The 18922-nt window shown below is 37.7% G+C and overlaps 1 protein-coding gene across 3 annotated transcripts in view; it reads left to right on the forward strand.

The window, feature by feature from the left end:
• Positions 1-18922, forward strand: part of FHIP1A (FHF complex subunit HOOK interacting protein 1A) — a 129599-nt gene that overhangs the window by 75842 nt on the left and 34835 nt on the right. For all 3 annotated transcript variants that reach the window (XM_078394775.1, XM_078394773.1, XM_078394774.1), the window contains exons 4-5: positions 2129-2287; positions 4949-5035. In XM_078394775.1, coding sequence (XP_078250901.1) covers positions 2129-2287; positions 4949-5035 — 246 coding nt within the window. The remainder of the gene's footprint in view (positions 1-2128; positions 2288-4948; positions 5036-18922) is intronic.

Genomic DNA, 18922 nt, shown 5'->3' on the forward strand with positions numbered 1-18922 from the left:
GAGGCCTTACAAATAGCAGAGGAGAGAAGGGAAACCAAATGCAAGGGAGGTAGGGAAAGTTAGAGAAAACTGAATGCAGACTTCCAAAGAATAGCAAGGAGAGACAAGCGGGCCTTATTAAATGAACAGTACAAAGAAATAGGGGGAAATAATAGAAAGGGAAAAACCAGAGATCTGTTCAAGAAAATTGGAGATATTAAAGGAACCTTTTGTGCAAAGATGGACATAATAAAGGACAAAAATGGGAGGGACCTTACAGAAGCAGAAGACATCAAGAAGAGGTGACAAGAATACACAGAGGAATTATACCAGAAAGATCTGGATGTCCCGGACAACCCAGATAGTGTGGTTGCTGACCTTGATCGAGACATCCTGGAGAGCGAAGTCAAGTGGGCCTTAGAAAAAACAAGGCCAGTGGAGGTGATGTCATTCTAGTTGAACTTTTTAAAATCCTAAAAGATGACGTTAAGGTGCTACATTCAATATGCCAGCAAGTTTGGAAAACTCAGCAGTGGCCAGAGGACTGAAAAAGATCAGTCTACATCCCAATCCCAAAGAAGGGCAGCGCAAAAGAATGCTCCAAGTACCGTACAATTGCACTCATTTCACACTCTAGCAAGGTTATGCTCAAAATCTTCCAAGGTAGGCTTCAGCAGTATGTGGACCGAGAACTCCCAGAAGTACAAGCTGGATTTCGAAGGGTCAGAGGAACTCGAGACCAAATTGCTAACTTGCGCTGGATTATGGAGAAAGCCAGAGAGTTCCAGAAAAACATCTACTTCTGCTTCATTGACTATGCAAAAGCCTTTGACTGTGTGGGCCACAGCAAATTATGGCAAGTTCTTAGAAATGGGAGTGCCTGACCACCTTATCTGTTTCCTGAGAAATTTGTATGTGGGACAGGAAGCAACAGTTAGAATTGGATATGGAACAACTGATTGGTTCAAAATTGGAAAAGGAATACGACAAGGCTGTATATTGTACCCTGACTTATTTAACTTATATGCAGAGTACATCATGCGAAAGACAGGACTGGAGGAATCCCAAGCCGGAATTAAGATTGCCGGAATAAATATCAACAACCTCTGATATGCAGATGATACCACTCTGAACCTCTTAATGAGGGTGAAAGAGGAAGAGTGCAAAAAATGGTCTGAAGCTCAACATAAAAAAAACCAAGATCATGGCCACTGGTCCCATCACCTCCTGGCAAATAGAAGTGGAAGATATGGAGGTAGAGAGATATTTTACTTTCTTGGGCTCCTTGATCACTGCAGATGGTGACAGCAGCCGTGAAATTAAGAGACACCTGCTTCTTGGGAGGAAAGCGATGACAAATCTCGACAGCATCTTAAAAAGCAGAGACTTCACCTTGCCGACAAAGGTGCGCATAGTCAAAGCTGTGGTTATTCCAGTCACGATGTATGGAAGTGAGAGTTGGACCGAAAAGAAGACTGACCGCCGAAGAATTGATGCTTTTGAATTGTGGTGCTGGAGGAGACTCTTGAGAGTCCCCTGAACTGCAGGGAGAACAAACCTATCCATTCTAAAGGAAATCAACCCTGAGTGCTCACTGGAGGGACAGATCCTGAAGCTGAGTCTCTAAGTACTTTGGCCATCTCATGAGAAGAGAAGACTGATGTTGGGAAAGTGTGAAGGCAAGAGGAGAAGGGGACAACAGAGGATGAGATGGTTGGACAGTGTCATTGAAGCCACCAACATGAATTTGACCCAACTCCGGGAGGCAGTGGAAAACAGGAGGGACTGGCGTGCTCTGATCCATGGGGTCAGAAAGAGTCGGACATGACTTAACGACTAAACAACAACAAAAATGTTCATTGGAGTTGAAAAGAGAACAGCATTAATGTAATTGGAAATAATTTTCATGTGGAACATCATGCATGTGTAATACCTGCCATTAGTATAGATTGACATGCTTTCCATCATAATGGTTGCGATTGAAAGCAAATTATTTAGATTATAAGAGTCTATAGAATTTGCAGAAATTATCTACAAACTGAATTACTCTCCAGTTCCGTGTTCTCAAGGAAATGCTCATTGCACATGCTTTATTTAAGCAGTTGTATTTTCTCTCTCTCCGCCGTCCCCCCTTTAAATTATTTTGCAGGTGCTAGCAACAGGCTTAAGTGGCCTATATTCATCTTTGCCTACAAAGCTGGAAGACAAAGGAGAAGAATGGCACTGTTTGCTGAAAGATGACTGGCTTCTTTCTCCAGCTCTTGTGCAGTTTATGAATTCTCTTGAGTTCTGCAATGCAGTAATACAGGTAATAGCATTGAGGAGAAATCCTGTCTGTGAAAGCAGTATTATAAAGTACATTGTAAGAGCTCATCAAGTCATTTAGAAGTCGGGTTTAGATAATTATCAAATTTAAATTAATTATACTGCACATTTCTTGTGTTTAGAAGTACACGTCAACATAATCCAGATTTTGATAACCAGTATCACTCATAAATGAGATAGAAATGTATTCTTATCAACATTGCCTTCTTCCTAATAATAATAGATAAACCTTAATCAATTTGTAAAATGGAGATTTATTTTCAGGGACAATACTGTGCTGCTTTGAGTTATTTATTCTACTATTATAGAATACTGGTTTGAACATAAAATATATGTGTAGACGTAGATTCAGTTATTTGTGAACCATTTTCACTATGGTGGATTTGATTAGTATATTTCAAGAGTGCAAATTAAATTCTTTTTGGTCTTCTTACATTCTTTGCTCTTCATTATTTCTTAATTAAATTTTCACTCTTGATTCCTTGTTGTTCCTCAGTCTAATGATAAAATCAGATTTTTAAAATCTCTTTGATGCTGCACTCAGGATTGTTATTTCGGCAAGACTCTACAGGATCTGTAGCTTTATTAGATATGTGCAAGTTTGCTTGATCTCATTAGTGAAACTAGAAGGTCAAAAATGGAAGAATTTGTATGAACCAGATGGGGAAATTGTTGCGTTTCCACTCAGATTGTAGAAGAGATAAATCTGTCTATATTCTAAAAGCTTGTGCGTTGCATTACATACAAATATCTGTGCTTTGTATGAAGATTATTGCTGGATCAGACCAGAGGGATGTCTAGGGATGGATCTTTCATGTTTAAACAAAAGACCAAAAAAACAAAAGAGCCTCTTTGGTGTGTAATTCATTTTCTTTTGCTGATTGCCAAGAGGGCTTCTAAGACATGAATGAGAGCTTCTAAGACATGAATGATTCCATATTAGGTGAGGAGGATACTCAGACGTTTGGTGTTCTTTTGTGTTTCCTCACTTGTGTATACTTTCTCTGTTCTTTCACACTTTGTCTGTCAAGTCCCCTGAAGAATTTTCATCCAGTAGTGTTGCAAGGATTGTCAGAATCAGCAGCCAATCAAAATGTCTAGGAAATTGGCACTATGTTTATTTCCTGGTGCCATCCATCTTGGATTGCTGCCTGCTAATGCCTTCATGTTGGATCCTTTCCTTTTTTTTTACCCTTTTCTCTTTGATTTTTGAGATAACCCCCCCCTCCCAAATTTATTTGAATTATTTTTATTGCTGGCAGGCAGTCTGCATGTGCCAGCATGCTTCTTTGGGATTATTTTTGGACACCCACACCTTGATTTCTTTGGGTTTTTTTTTTTTTTTTTTTTTTTTTTTTTTTTTTTTTTGTGGTGGTGGTGGGAGTTTCCAGTCTTTCTTGAACTTTTTTTTCTGACTTGGCTTGATCTGCCTGCTACCGGACTTAAAAGAAAAGAAGAAAATACAAAAAGTGGTGGAGGAAAGAGAAATCTCCCCAGATTCTAGTTGTTTTGGAGTGGTTTTTTTTTGCCGGGGGGGAATTATTTTCTCTCTTTGTTTACTTACTTGATTGGGGCAGAGCAGGCTCACTCTATGTGTTTTATTTGTACTGTATTTTTTACCCGTATGTGAGAGTGGAGTTCCTTCTCTCTTTGACTTTCTTTTTAAAAACTATGTTATCTGGTTAATTTGCTGTGCATATTTTGGTGGGCTTTGGGTTTGTGTATGGGACCTAGGGTGAACTTTGTAACTGCTAATTTGTCATTGCACTATGAGAGGTTGTTGATGTTTGTTGAGTACAGCTTGTCATATTTCTTGGTGTTGTGAACAAGAAACAAATAGGAAATCCACATGAGGCTTTCCCTTTTGTGTAAAATGAAATAACTAATATATGGAAAAATTATGAACAAAAGTGACACTTTTCTAAAGAAACCAAAATTAAAGTAATACAAAAAGTTTCACTGTACATGTCTCAGCTTTCTGTGTTCATACTGGCCAACCAGATGCCAATAGGAGGCCCAGAAGCAGGAGAATGACACTTCCTAGTTAAGTTTCCATACTACTGATACTGTACATCAATGCATGCTTTTTCCATTACTGGAGGTGATGATATAGCCATCTAGAGATTTCACCCTTGCATGGTGTGAATGATAAAATCTAAATCGATTTAAATGATACTTAAATGTAGTCCTTAATGTCAGTGTGACCACAGCCTTAAATAGATAGAAGGTTTTTTTTATCTTTGTTCACTGACAGTTATTATGTACACATCTCGGTCAGATATGAGTCTGTGCTATGGCGTGTGTAGTGAGTGAAGTGACAGGCTAGGGTTCAGTAGACTTGGTTTGAATCCCTGCTCAGCCATGGAAGCTCAACGTGTCTGCATGTGGGGCTGGAACACTTAAAACCACTCCTTAAATATCTCACTTGAAGCATGCATAGAACTAAAGTCAGAGTTTGGAGTTAATCTCATCATGTATTCAAATACAGTCAGAGAACTTAATTTAGAGGTTATATTTAGTTGTTGTTTTTTTTTTAAAATAACCCGTTGTGTTATACCTTAGGTTACAAATTAAGCATAGTACCCTAAACCCACTTTCAATCTTCTCCTTCTCTCTTTCCTTCCTTCCGTCCTTTTTTTTTTAGGTAGCACATCCATTGATTCGCAACCAGCTTGTGAACTACATTTATAATGGGTTTTTGGTACCTGTTATGGCCCCAGCTCTCCATAAGGTCAGTCATTTTTCTGTGTTTGGCTTTGTAAAACTCAGTAACAAAGTTCAGTGGCATAAGAATATTATGTGTATGATGAAGGGGAGTTAAACTTAATAGTTTGCTGCCACCACCAATTTTCAAGCATTTAAGACTTCCTGCCTCTGTCCTGCTGTCCACAAAGGCTTCTTCAGGACCGAAGAGATCCTGTGGGAGCCTAGGAACCTTGGGAGAGGGAGATATAGAAAACTTTTAATTTGCAAAATACAGCCATGCCTGATGATTAATAACAGGTGGTATACAATGTACACTTGCTTTAGGTAATTCACAGAAATAAAGTGGTCTGTGATGCTATTTGTGGCCCTGGTATTTTGGGGGAGTGCATTAATGTCTGAATGTCCACTTCTGCTTTGGACAGCTTTCAGGGGTCAACTCTTCTCTACATTGGTTCCATGGTTTATCAAATAAATAAATCTCCATTTCCAGATTTTAAGGTGCTGCTTAAAGTCTCAGGGGGTTGCTATGCTCCAGACAGAGAGATATATGTCTGGTCAACCATTGCTGGAATAGAGTTAAATGTATTTTTTGTGTGTGTGAAGTTTCTGTAAAGTCTGGCTACCTTTCTCCATCCATTCTCAACTGGCACCTCGGCTCTATGGTTTAGCATAAAAGTATATGTGTTTGCTTGCTGAGTCTGTGACATCACAAGGACTCACGTGTGATATTACAAGGACTCACAGTTGTGATATTAGAGGGGGCTGGTAAGGTTTCAGAGCTTGACCCAGAAATCTCAGAAAGTGGCATGATGCTGACTTGGCAATTCTATTTTTGTTGTTCCCTCTCCTTGAAGACGATGAATTGTACATTTAGTATCCACAAATAATGCCCTCCCTAACTTCTTTAAGTTTTTACAAGTTATGAAATCCTTAATTTTTTTGCAAAATTAAATTGTTTTAAATAATTGTAATAGATTATCTTAACAGCTGAAATGGATTAGATTTAAATAAATGTTAACTTTAGCCAGAATAATAATTGGTTATACTTTTCTTCTAATTTCTCTGCAACTTAAGGCTTCAGCTCTGTTCTTTGAATGTTTTGAATGTTTTTCCTATGTGAACATATTGTACTCTGGCTACAGTCCATAAATTCATTAAGTTACACTTTAGGAAGCTAGAAGGGGGAGGGGCTTAACGTGGTGGCTGGTATACCCCTCAAGCAGGAACTGGTATGTAATGCATTCTTGCATTGCTAAAGCATGAGTATTTCAGCTGTTTAAATGAGAGATTGCTGTGACAGTCTCATTAGCATTTGAAAGTCTTTCAGTACAACCTGCCATGTAGATAATTAATAGAATTATTAATATTGAGTCAAAAGTGTCCATCTTTCTCCAGATTTTTCACCATGTCCTGTCATCTTTATTGGACTGTTAAGACTTTTGAGTTCTTTGTTCTCATTTTCTTGCCTTTAGAACTTTCACTATGCACGGAACAAAGATTATAGATATACAGATGATAGATATTTATGTATTTTTAGAATTATACATATATATGAAGAAGCATGAACCTTGCATTCAGTGTACTGAAAAATACAAATAAACAAGCAAGCAAAAAACTACAGTACCTTAGAAGTGAGTACAATCCAAAACATCCTGGTAAAAATACCTGAAGCTCAGATGAGTTTCCAGGATCAGACTTGGGACTATCATCACATGTATTCGTTCAACCTTTTGCTCCTACTAAACCTTAGTAACTAAACAGGTGGATGATTTTTAAAAGATATTTTAAAAAGTTCAAGCAGTATTCTTGGAAAATAAGTGACTTATCTTTTATATGCCATGATGGTATATATCAATCCTTGCAAATGAAGCTTGAGTGCATGAAGAAAGAAGGAAAATAAATCCCAATGTACAGAAAACAAATTTCTAATAACATTTGTCATTTTTTCATTTCTGGCAAGACAAGCGATGACTGAGTGCAGAAATACCCAGGCCAAAATATGCTTTGCAGATAAAACTTTATGTCTAGTAGTATATTTAGAATCTGTAAAATATCTTCTTCGTTCTACCTGATATATCAGTGTTTGTTGACTCTTTAGCTTAGAGCCACTGCCTGTACACGCAATGAAGCACCCGCTTCATCAGTTCTTTGGCATGTATGTACATTTATTTCAAGCACATGTGTGACTTAAAGTTAGTAATCCTACACATGGATGACTGGGAGTGTCATTGAATTAATAGCCAAATACAGGATTGCACTATAAATGGATAGTTTTCATTAGGGAAAACAGTAGAAAAACAAATTTCATGTAGGCTAGAAGATGAGATATCTTGAGAGATACATGTTAATCACATGGTCTTTTTAGTATTTGTTCTTTAAACATGTTGGATAGAGAAAGTTACAGTGCTCCATCTAGTGGATCTGAGGAAAAACTAAAAGATGTGGCTATATTTAAAGCGCTCAAATAGGTAAAACTTTCTTTAAAAATGGAAGTTGAATGGTTTCCTCCTTTTTTTTGCTTTTTCAATGAATTCATTAAATGCCAAAGAGGTGGCACTTGCAGGGTGACTTTTGAGTTTAGGATAGACAGCTTCTGACTGAGCCAGATAAGACATATTTTTTCACTGTCCTGGAACACCTCTTTAATGTAGCAAAACCATTTGTAATCACTAAGTAATATGTGCTGACTTTGATCATGCTCTCTAACTATCTCGCTGACCCACCTGAAAAAAAATCAATAGTTGATAAAATAAGGAGAAAACACCCTAAATGTCATCTAAATATACTTTTTCCTGTACACCCCCTTCCCTGATTTCCTAACCTCAGTGAAACAACATATTAATAGTCTGCCAATCTGAATAGAGGAGATTTAGTTGTGAGCAAATGCTAATTTATGAAAGCTGAATTTCAGATGATAGGGACTCTTTTGTATAATTATTTGATTGTAAGGCACTACCTAGTGCTTGAATTCATCTGGCAGACATTTCTGTGGTATGGAGAGCTGCATGGAACTGGAGGAAGAATTTTCCATGACAGCCTGTGGTGGGGGCATTAGATTTCACCCATGGGTTTTTCAAAATCATTTCTGGGAAGTATTTATTTGAGAGAAATGTTGAGAAAGTATGCCTTCTCAAAATAGCCATTTGAATTAGTATAGCTATAGCTAGTCATGATAAGTTCTCACATGTCTCCCTGAGACAATCTAGAAGGATGTTTGTAATATCTATTCTCATATGGCTGGTTTTAACCTATAAAGCCTATAAATGGCTTTATGTCCAAGCTATATAAATGACCATATATTCCTTTAAGAGCCTTACCAGTTAAGATCATCAGGAGAGGCTTTTCTGTCAGTCCCATTACCTTCATAGGTGTCTTTTGGTGGGGGCATGGGAGAGAGCCTTCTCTCTTGCTGCTCCCAGACACTGGACCTCCCTCCAGAAAGAGACCAGTCTGGGCCCAACTTTGCTGTCCTTCCACAAGCAGATGGAGACCTTTTGCTTCAGGCAAGCTTTCCTTTGAAAGATTGATTTGTATAAAGATTTATTTATTTATTTATTTATTGCATTTATATGCCGCCCATCTAGACATAGTCTAGACATAGATATCATTTCATTAAGTGTTTCACTTGTGTTTTTAATTTTGCTCTTATTATGAATTTTAATACGATACCTATTTAATGCTTTTGTTAATATTGTAATAATTTATTATTGATTTTTAACTTAGTTTTTTATCCTTTAGGAAAAAGTTGGCTTATAAATATTTTATATTATTATTATTATTATTATTATTATTATTATTATTATTATTATTATTATTATTATTATTATTATTATTATTATTATTATTATTATTAATAATAATAATAATAATAATAATAATAATAATAATAATAATAATAATAATAATAATAATAATAATAATAATAATAATAATAATAATAATAATAATAAGACTTGATATAAGTGCGGTATTGAATAATTTTATGTGATTAATATAGTGGCACATATGAGTGTTGATACTTGTGCTTATTAGTTCTATCCACCACAATTTGCAAGGTTTTATAATTTGATGGTTAAATAGATGTCAGACACCTGTTTTCTCTGTCAGCTCCCCCCAAAGGTTGAAAATACCTGTTTATGGAAATTGTTGGTTATGTACAAAATATCTTCAATGCTACTTAGATTCCTTGGTTTATGGGCACACTATATTATATAGAAAAATAATAATCAAATATAGAATATTTCAAGATGACATTTTGATACTGCTACTCATTGCTCAGTTTTTGCTTGGAAGGAATAATACATTCTGTCTGATAGTATTGCCTTGTTGACTTCATATGTGCCCTATGTGAATATTTGTCTAAGTGCGATGAAAGTTGTTTGTCCTATGAAGTACATACTATGATATGCTTCACTGAGAAAAAGGCAGCTTAGAAATGAACAAAAAAACCAGTAAACAGAATGTTAACTGTTCTTTCAAATGGGTGAACCAATATGAAAAGAAGGTTTAAATATTCTAATAGTTGCATGGAACCCGAATGTCACCACTGAAATTTGTCGTACTTGCTGAAACACAAAAGAAATGTTTGAATCAGACTTTGCCTCACATTGGGAATTTGGATGTGCTAAAAAGCTTCAGAGTATGAACGGCCAGAGACATGTGTATCGAAGAATAACCTGTACCACAACATCTACTTCTATGCACTGAAGTGTCTGCTGTATTTTCCCACATAATGATAATATTCTAGGTCCTTAGTCTGCTATAACATGGCAACTGCATTAAAGATAAGCCTGGATGATGCCTGGGGAAATGTTCACAAGTCTCCTTTGAATTCCATTTAGGTGCCCTCCACATGGCTGGTTCATCCAACATAATATTCTGCAAGAATTCATACATTCTATGTGAAGTTAGCATGGCTTACTTCATCAGTTTTTTCAAGTTAACTTTCTTCAGTGTTAAGCTGAGAGATGCTAAGAACAAATACATCAGAGAGGTGCACATGTCTGGCAGAATTAGCAATTGCTATAATGTTTAATGTTTAACATACACTTTATTGTATTTTTAATTCTACTTTTTTAACACTGTGAGCCACTGTGAGTTCCTTTATTGGGAGAAAGACTGCCTATGAATAAAATAAATTAAAAATAGTGCTTTTAAAAGCCCCTGCTTTGGGGAATAAGGCCAGAAACCACATTTCTGGAGTTGTCTATGAATTACTGAAGCTTGATGTGAGTCTTCCAGCACAAATTTGCCAGAATGGGAAGCTGCTATACCAGATTCTGTATTGTAATATAGACGTTGTTACAATTTATTACTTCAAAACCTTTTTATTAAAAAAAAACCCAAACCATTTAGAGACGCCTACCTTCCCTCCAGTCCAGCATTCTTACTTTACTAGTTAAAATACAGTATTGTAGCACCATAGCCACTAGATAATATGTCTCATATGTATGAAGTATAAATATGCCCCCTCATGCTAGTTCATCTTTCCAAAAATTAGCATGGGTTGAAAGGGTGAATAATGTGTATCTTACTGGCTTCAGTATTGAATACATGGAAACCAAGTACACTTCTCCCTTCAACTGCCCAGAGTAGACCTGCTCTAGATGGTAGGTAGGTAGGTAGGTAGGTAGGTAGGTAGGTAGGTAGGTAGGTAGGTAGGTAGGTAAATAGGTAAATAGGTAAATAGGTAAATAGGTAAATAGGTAAATAGGTAAATAAATCAACCAACCCACCCACCCACCCCTGGGGCACTAGACTCCCATGTAGTTCAGAATCCGTGTATAACTTCCATCAAGAACAACCCCTCTTATGCGCACACACTCAAGACTCTCATGCATACACATTCCTCTGCTTGGGGACAGGTACTCGCCTCCAACTCCAGTAACGGCAGCGGCATCAATCTGGAGAAAGTGAATGTGCCCTCTGTCTCTCGCAGTGCATGCAACAAAACCAGACATGCCCAAGCAATGGGTATCTCTCTCTCTCTCTCTCTCTCTGAATGTGTTTTGCACCGTTTTTTCCTTCCTCCTCTTCCTCTCGCTTTAAATCTGTCCCATCTGTCCCCTCCCATTGCAAATGGAGGTCGCCAGACACCGTGTGAAGCTGCCAAAACTGCTCAGCTTAGAACCGTGTAATTCAAGGGAGAAGGGTAGCAATTATTTTCTATTTACTAGTTCTTTTTCATCATACCTGTTGGCACTTCACATTTCCATCAATGCAGAAGACTATGCTGTAACCAACGAGATACCAAATGAAAGATCACATGCCCCTTTCCAGATGTTTGCTGGAGTAAATCTAGCTGCTAAGTAATAAAACTTCATTGGTACTTTATGAAACAGAGTAGCCTTATTTTTCATATTTTTATTTATTTATTTATTTTACTTATACCCAGCCTATCTGGTCATTGCGACCATTCTAGGCGGCCATTCTATACAGTATAAGGCCATGAATTCAACTGCACAAGAGAGAGGAATCATTTGAATGGCTGTGCTTTCTGTCTCTTGAAGCAGCTTCCAAAAAAAAAAAGGGGGGGGAATTGGATGACAGTCCCTCGACATATCATTCCTTCCAGTTGTGGGTTTGGTTACACTTTTGAAATGGATTGGGAGTTGGTTTGGGGTTTTTGAGGTCAATTTTAAATCACATGGTTTTTTTTTTGGTCAGTATGTGTGTGTGTCCTCTTGGGACACCTTTTAATGTGGTAGTAAACTGCTTGGTGCTGGTGGTGGAGGGCTAGGAAGCAGTGGGGACACTTCTCCCACTGTCTCCTCTTCCCCTCCGAAATTGATTTCAAGCATGCTAAACCTGATGCAGAATCAGCAGTATTGTGACATGTAACCAAATCATGTATCTGCTACTGAACTTCAGATTTGGGAATAGCATCATTATACATATCCCTTTACATCTCCAGTTTCTAAATTACAGCCATATATACACCCATAGAAAAAGGTGGCTTGAAAAAGGAATGAGAGGGGCAGAGATGTTAGAAACCTTCTTTACCATTGATTCCAAACTTGGAAAATATTTTTATAAAGGGATTCTCAATTTGATTTGAGGTCCCCTTGTTCCCTTCAAGAATAGGGGGCAGTATATTTTCACTGTGTCTTTTTCAAGGACTTCTAGAGGTAACCAAGTTCATCATCCACTTGGACTATGTTGTCAAATGTGACACAATAAGTAATAGTGTAGGTCTGGCAAGACCTGCCTATGTAGTGTTTCCATAATTAATTGCATTAGATATTTGTGATCATTTACCCTTATGAAAAAAACTTCAGGATGACCTGTTCAAGTAGCTTTTCTGAAATACCAGTGGGGATGGTGTAAAACAAGTAGCATAGCTTGAAGAGGACTGACATACAGTATATACCACATTGTTTAGTCCATCTAGCCATGTGTTGTCTATTTTACTTGGCAGAGGTCTCCAGTGCCTTATGAAGAGATCATTATGTTACCCGCTAAAGATAAGCAAGCTTAAACCTGGAAACTTCTTAATTTAAATCGTGTGTTTGATCCCTCCCCAAGCTATCATTATCTTGATAAGCAGAAGCAATTGGAATGAGTCACTTGCCAAGGGAACAGACTGCTTCTAGTTTTACAGATATGGGATGACTTGTCCAAAGCAGGTTTTTTTGTTGCCCTATTTTAGCTGTTATCTACCTATTTCCTTCATTAAAGATCCTTGAATTGCTCCCTTTTATCTGAGGAACTTTCTCAGCTCTGAAAGATGCAGTGTTTCCAGTGTATGGTTATAATTTTTGTATCAAGAATAAGTTGATTGATGCAGTTTATAGTGATAAAAGACAATAACAATGAAACATCAATACAAACTCAAAAGTCCATGATATCCAGTAAGAGACAGTGGATAGTTTTAGACTATGTGTGAGCGAGTTGCTGCTGGTATTTCAGGCAGGCCATCTGAGGTCAGGAGTGTATAACTCTTGGGCCTGTAGTAGTCAATGGGAAGGGATGACAGGTGCCTGCAAGGGAGCTAGCTAAGGAGAGCCACCTGCAAGGGAGAGAGGGCAAAGCAGAGGCTGGGATGAAGGAGAAAGACCTAGGACTCGGGCTTCCTTCAGGGAAACGGAGAGACAGAGAGTTAAGAGGAAACATGGGGAAAAGTCATCATCTTGGGATCTCCAGTTTTCAAGATGGAGAGTGAGAATAAGGTTTTCTAACCCAAATCCAGTTGCTAGTCCCAGACAGAGTAAACCTACTGCATCAATGAAAAGTTGACAAATCAACAATAAATGTGAGTTCTGTTAATTAAGAGCCTAAAGTAATGGGAACTTGCAGTTGGATTTGAGAATCTGATTGTATCTATGCTGTAGTGTATAAACAAACATGAAAAAGATGTTGGATGATGTAAGCCGATACTGAAAAACAAATCCAGTAGAACTGCACCTGCAAGTTCTGCTTCTGGTTACTGCTCAATGTAGAACATGGTGTCATTTTTTCCCCCAAATAACAGCACTTTGATTAGGAAGCAGGGAGCAACACAGCTCTAAATCTGTATCATAACCAGCTCCATAGGCTGCCTTATTTTTGTCCAGGCATATCAGAGATTTGTGTTCCTCAGTTTGACCACCTGTGCCTTGGGGTGATGGAAACAGGGTGATGGAAACAGAGAGAATCTAGTTGAGTCCTTATATCTTCCCTCTCTCGCACTGCACTTGCTGAGGTTTTTAATGTTGTTGCACAGTTTTTCCCTCCTGTTCTTATTGTGCTCTTCCATTAGTCAGTTGCTGTGTCAGCAGCAGTGGCAAGAGCTTAGTCTGTGTTTATGCTCAGTATTTCCTTAGCTTTTCAGTCAAAGAAATCCCCTAGTCACAGTATTTACATTTCAAAAGTTTTTGTCTTAGGCAGATGTATTTGCTTTTTTTTTTTTGAACAATGGAAAACATTGACTTTTAAAAATTTCATATACAACCAGCCCTTATACAGTATATATATTTCATTCATATATATAGATAGAGAGGGAGGGGGGGGGGAGGGAGAGAGAGAGAGGGGGGAGAGTATTAAAAATCTCTTACTGTTTAATATTGTGCTTAATCAGATGGTATGCATGTGGAAGTAAAGACATGAACCTTTCTCTGAACATTCAGCCTGCAACGTCAGCTCATCTTTCCAGCTTGTGGTAATTGCATTGGCTGCTGTCCTGTGTTCTTTAAGGCTGCTAAAACATTATGATTTTGTAAATGAATTTTTGGAACAGCTTCTGATAAGGCTTGCAAGGGAGGCAAACTGCATCTTTCTCTGGAGTCAAACTGTAGGTCCATCTATCCCAGTATTGTTTACTCTGACTTGCAGAGACTGTCTTGAGTGTCAAGCAGGAGTAATTCTTAGGCCTGCCTCAGGATCCCTGCTATTCCTCTTTGGTCTTCTACCCAGGTGCCAGCCATCTGCAGCCTTACTGACCCTTCTGAAATCATGTGACATGGAGGCAGTAAACAAATACAGTGGGAGTTGTGATTAATACAGCTTCAGTTAATGGCTCAAGTGTTGGACCTGGCAATTGTAAACATTCAAACAAAATTCAACCAGAACTGCAACATTCTGAAAGATTTTATTTATATTTTAAAAAATAATTGTGGCTGGGCAGTTAATGAGCTAAGTCGGTTGTGCATTGTAAAGTGTTAGGCACTCTAAGTCTAGGAGCTGATCACCTTTCATTTCTTTGTTATTGTCAAAATCAAGGTTGCACGTAAGCATGTTCAGGAATTGGCTGCTCAGGGCATGTAAATAAAGTATTACTGGAGACTGCAGATCTAGTATGTGAAAAATACAGAATACATGAGTTGTTTCTTTGGGGGTTTTTTTCTTTCCTTTTTTAAAAAATTGATTTTACTGGAATGGAAAAAGAGAGGCCTATAGCTGTTGCCCTAGAGACTGAAGTTATTTGTTTTGTAACTGTATGGTGACCAGGTTGTGTTTTTGGTATTTGTAGCTTTACTTTTTCTGTAAATGTGAGCTGCTTTTATAAGCATTTGTCTTGTTTTAATTGTCTACCATCTTTGAGTTCAAAATGCGGATTATGTAATTTGCAGTACATGGAATACAGAGACATGCAAGCTGTATGGTTGACTGTCTTAATTTTAACAGTCGTTCACAGAAAAAAAAAACTATCCTGCAAGAGAGATCTTAGAATGGAGGCCATGCACAACATTCCACCTTCATTTTCTAGTAAGATCAGGAGCTGGTTTTGCTTAAAATACAACATTCTAAAAGCATTTTCATGGAATATTATGTGTCTGTTTGTTGCTGTGGCTTGAACAGTTCTTGAACAGTTCTACAGGAGAGTAACTGTGGCAGTTGAAGATATTTTTCTTAACAATCTACCTTGTTTCCCTAAAAATGAGACTTAACCTGAAAATAAGCCCTAGTATGATTTTTCAGGATGCTCGTAATATAAGCCCTACCCCAAAAATAAGCCCCAGTTGAGGGAAACCCTGCCCTCCATCATGGTGCAGCAACCAGAAGATGACATGACTGTATTTGAATAAATGTAGATTGTTGTACGTGAAAAAAATAAAACATCCTCTGAAAATAAGCCCGAATGTGTTTTTTTGGAGCAAAAAATAATATAAGACCCTGTCTTATTTTGGGGGAAATACGGTAGTACTGTACTTTCAGCAGTACTGCCTATAATGTTGTGTTTAATAAGTCTGTGCAAAGATTCTCAAGACAGGGTGGATAAAAATCAATAACACAATTTAAATCAAGATTTGAATCAAATTTTGATTTTTTAATTTAAATTATAAAAAATACAATCTTAAAAATTTAAATCGTGATATGAATCAATCTGATTAAACTCAAATCTGCCCTGGATCAAGGAATTACTGGCTCAGAATTATTGAGTGGGCATCATTCCCTCAGCGACAGGGAAATAAAATCATTTGTTCAGGGCAGATAGCCTTCCATAGCTCAGAGTTTTCAGACATGTTGATCCTATCATCCCTAGTTAGCAATTTTATGATAGGATTTCTGATCTGTTTAGAAAAATGTGTGAGATTAGGGAAGAATTAAAACAACAAAAAGAGGACTTTTGAAGGAGTCTGCAATGCCTTGCAAAGCCCAGTGTTCAAAGGATTAAATTGTTTCACTTTTAAAGTAATTTGTAATGTTGAATACTAGTTATTTATTTTAAAACCAGTGCCCTAAGCTCCATCTTTATGGCTGTGTGGAGATAGCACTAATTTGTGTGAATGTTTGAATTCTATAAATTAGTAGTTAGATGTCATTTAATGCATAAATATGGACAGAAGTAGAAAGTGTTAAGAAACCATTTCATTTATTTAAGTGGCAAGAGGCTACTATTAGAAGAAGTTGTATGCTTTTGAGTACAGTCGAAAAAAATGTTTATCAGGAAAAATTGTGTGACAGGGCGTCCCTTCATATTCAGCTGATGCGCTAGACTTTAAAAATAATTTGCAGCAATTTATGCAAATACCATCCATTGGAATGCTTCCCAAATCCTCTTAGTAAGTGACAGCATGGAATTTTTTTTCTTAAGGAGAAAGATTAAATACCTCTCCTCATTTACCTAGTGAAGAATAGTAAACAAAGGATAGTTAATGCTTCTTTTGATGTAGGCAGACACATGTATCTGCACTTCTAACCTTATTAAACTCACATATAACTATTTCTGAAGACACCGAGTTTGCACTCTTGCCAATTACAATGAGTGGGATTGGTGCTGTTTTGGTGCAGCACTTCTAGAAGTGAAGGATTTGTCAGCTGCACACCATTCCCCAGGGGATACCTGCGTGTACTCACCGTGCTTTCCCACTCTTCGGGGAGGCTCCTTCTGTGTCTCCCCGCTGCTTTGTGCTATGAAAGGCACAAACATCTACTGCCAGGTGCTGTGGTATAACTGGAAATTTCCAACGGGTGTGTACCTCTGGTGTACCAGCTGTTTTTTACCTCTGGATAAATTTGTTTTACATTTAGAAGCAGGTACTATTGGTATCTACAGTTAATTTGAAATAAAGTTGGCTGGCATATTTTTCAGTGAAGACTAGCTGCTTTTTATAGATAGGCCTGCAATATTCAACTTCAATTATCTCTTGTTTAGTACCCAGATGGGGAAAAATAGTAGAATAATCCAGGGACTGAGAATTGCAAGGAAACCCCCACCTGTCTTATGACAAATTGTGCTTGTGGATCTTTACCTTCTACAGCAGAGACTGGAAATGCATATCTTTTGTGTCCATTGAACTGAAATCCAAATATTCACTCCAATTGACAGGAAATGTGGGGCAGTGTAGAGACAGGAAAGTTTTTTAAAAGTGTGCAGGCTTTTTCTAAATCCCATGTAATTTTGCTAAAGCCAATGTCTCCTCTGTGTGCTACATAGCAGAAACTGGTGTTAAACAAATACTGTGTTTCCCCAAAAGTAAGATAGGGTCTTATATTAATATTTGCTCAAAAAAATGCATTAGGGCTTATTTTCAGGGAATGTTTTATTTTTTTCATGTACAACAATCTACATTTATTCAAATACAGTCATGTCATCTTCTGGTTGCTGTACAATGGTGGAGGGTGGGCTTTCACTTAACTAGGGATTTTTGGGGTAGGTCGGTTTTTCAGGGAAACAGGGTAACAGTTTTGTAACAGAGTTAAGTATTGGAAGAGAATGGTTCTACAGTGGTTCTACCCAGAGACCTCTGGGTAGTGTGGGCGACATATAAATTGAATAAATAATAAATAATAATAATTGTGGGTACATTTTCTCATTCACGCCAACACACAACTGTTATGTATATGTGTATAACAGTTAATATATCTCTGTGTCTACCTATAACTATTGGCCTGGTGCATGCATAACTGGCTTTTGGACTCTGTTCTTATTTACATAAAACTAGTCATGTGTTGCATAGTGGATTCTGCCTTATGATCTTTATCAGAATTTTCTGCTATAAAGTACAGTGGTGCCTCGCATTACAACGTTAATTTGTTCCAGTGAAATCGCTGTAGAATGAAAACATCGTAATGCAAAAATAAAAAGCGCATAGAAATGCATTAAAACCCGTTTAATGTGTTCCGATGGGCTAGAAACTCACCGTCCAGCGAAGATCCTCCATAGGGCGGCCATTTTCGCTGCCTGTGCAGCGAGGAATCCATCCCAGAAAACAGCGGGGGCCATTTTGTTTACCCGACGGCCATTTTGAAACCGCCGATCAGCTGTCCGAAAATCATCATTTTGCAAAGAATCCGTTCCCGAAGCAGGGAACCAATCATCGGAAAGCGAAATTCCCCCATAGGAAACATCGTAAAGCGATCACAAAAAGTTCATCGTAATGCGGTTTTGTTATTAAACGGAGCAATCGTAAAGCAAGGCACCACTGTATTCAGAAGAGGTTTATAAGTCCCTCCTTTTTTGTGATGTCCTGGGACTGCGAAGTTTGTCAAGGCCACACACATGACTGTTCTCTAGGAGGCACATTGGAGAATTGAACTCCTAACCCATGGTGCTCTACCCATTGAGCTAGCCAGCTAACCTTCTTTAAACAGGAAATAAATCCTTCTAAATTAGGGTGAAGCCAGTTTAGGGATGTTGGCTTAAACTGTGAAAGCATACTATTTATTCTTACACATTTTACCAATTTTCTTCTCCTACTTAAATGTGCACATTCAGTACAGAAGATGAAAAGTCTTGGTAGTATACCTACTGCTTTTAACATGGCTCATGGGATTCTAGTAGACTTAATTAATAGGAAGTATTATATTTGTGGAGAATTAACATTTTGCCAGTTAAGGGGAAGATGACATTACTAGCCGCTGCAATTTTTTAGAGATAAAAAAATCTCCAGCTCCACACACAAACATACACCAGGTGCCTTTGGGACTCCTTGGGAAGGAAGCCTTTCATTTCCAAAAATTGCCACCAATGGGATGAAGTTCAAGTGCATAA

This window comes from Pogona vitticeps, chromosome 5, assembly GCF_051106095.1.
Source record: "Pogona vitticeps strain Pit_001003342236 chromosome 5, PviZW2.1, whole genome shotgun sequence".
NCBI classification, from domain to species: domain Eukaryota; kingdom Metazoa; phylum Chordata; class Lepidosauria; order Squamata; family Agamidae; genus Pogona; species Pogona vitticeps.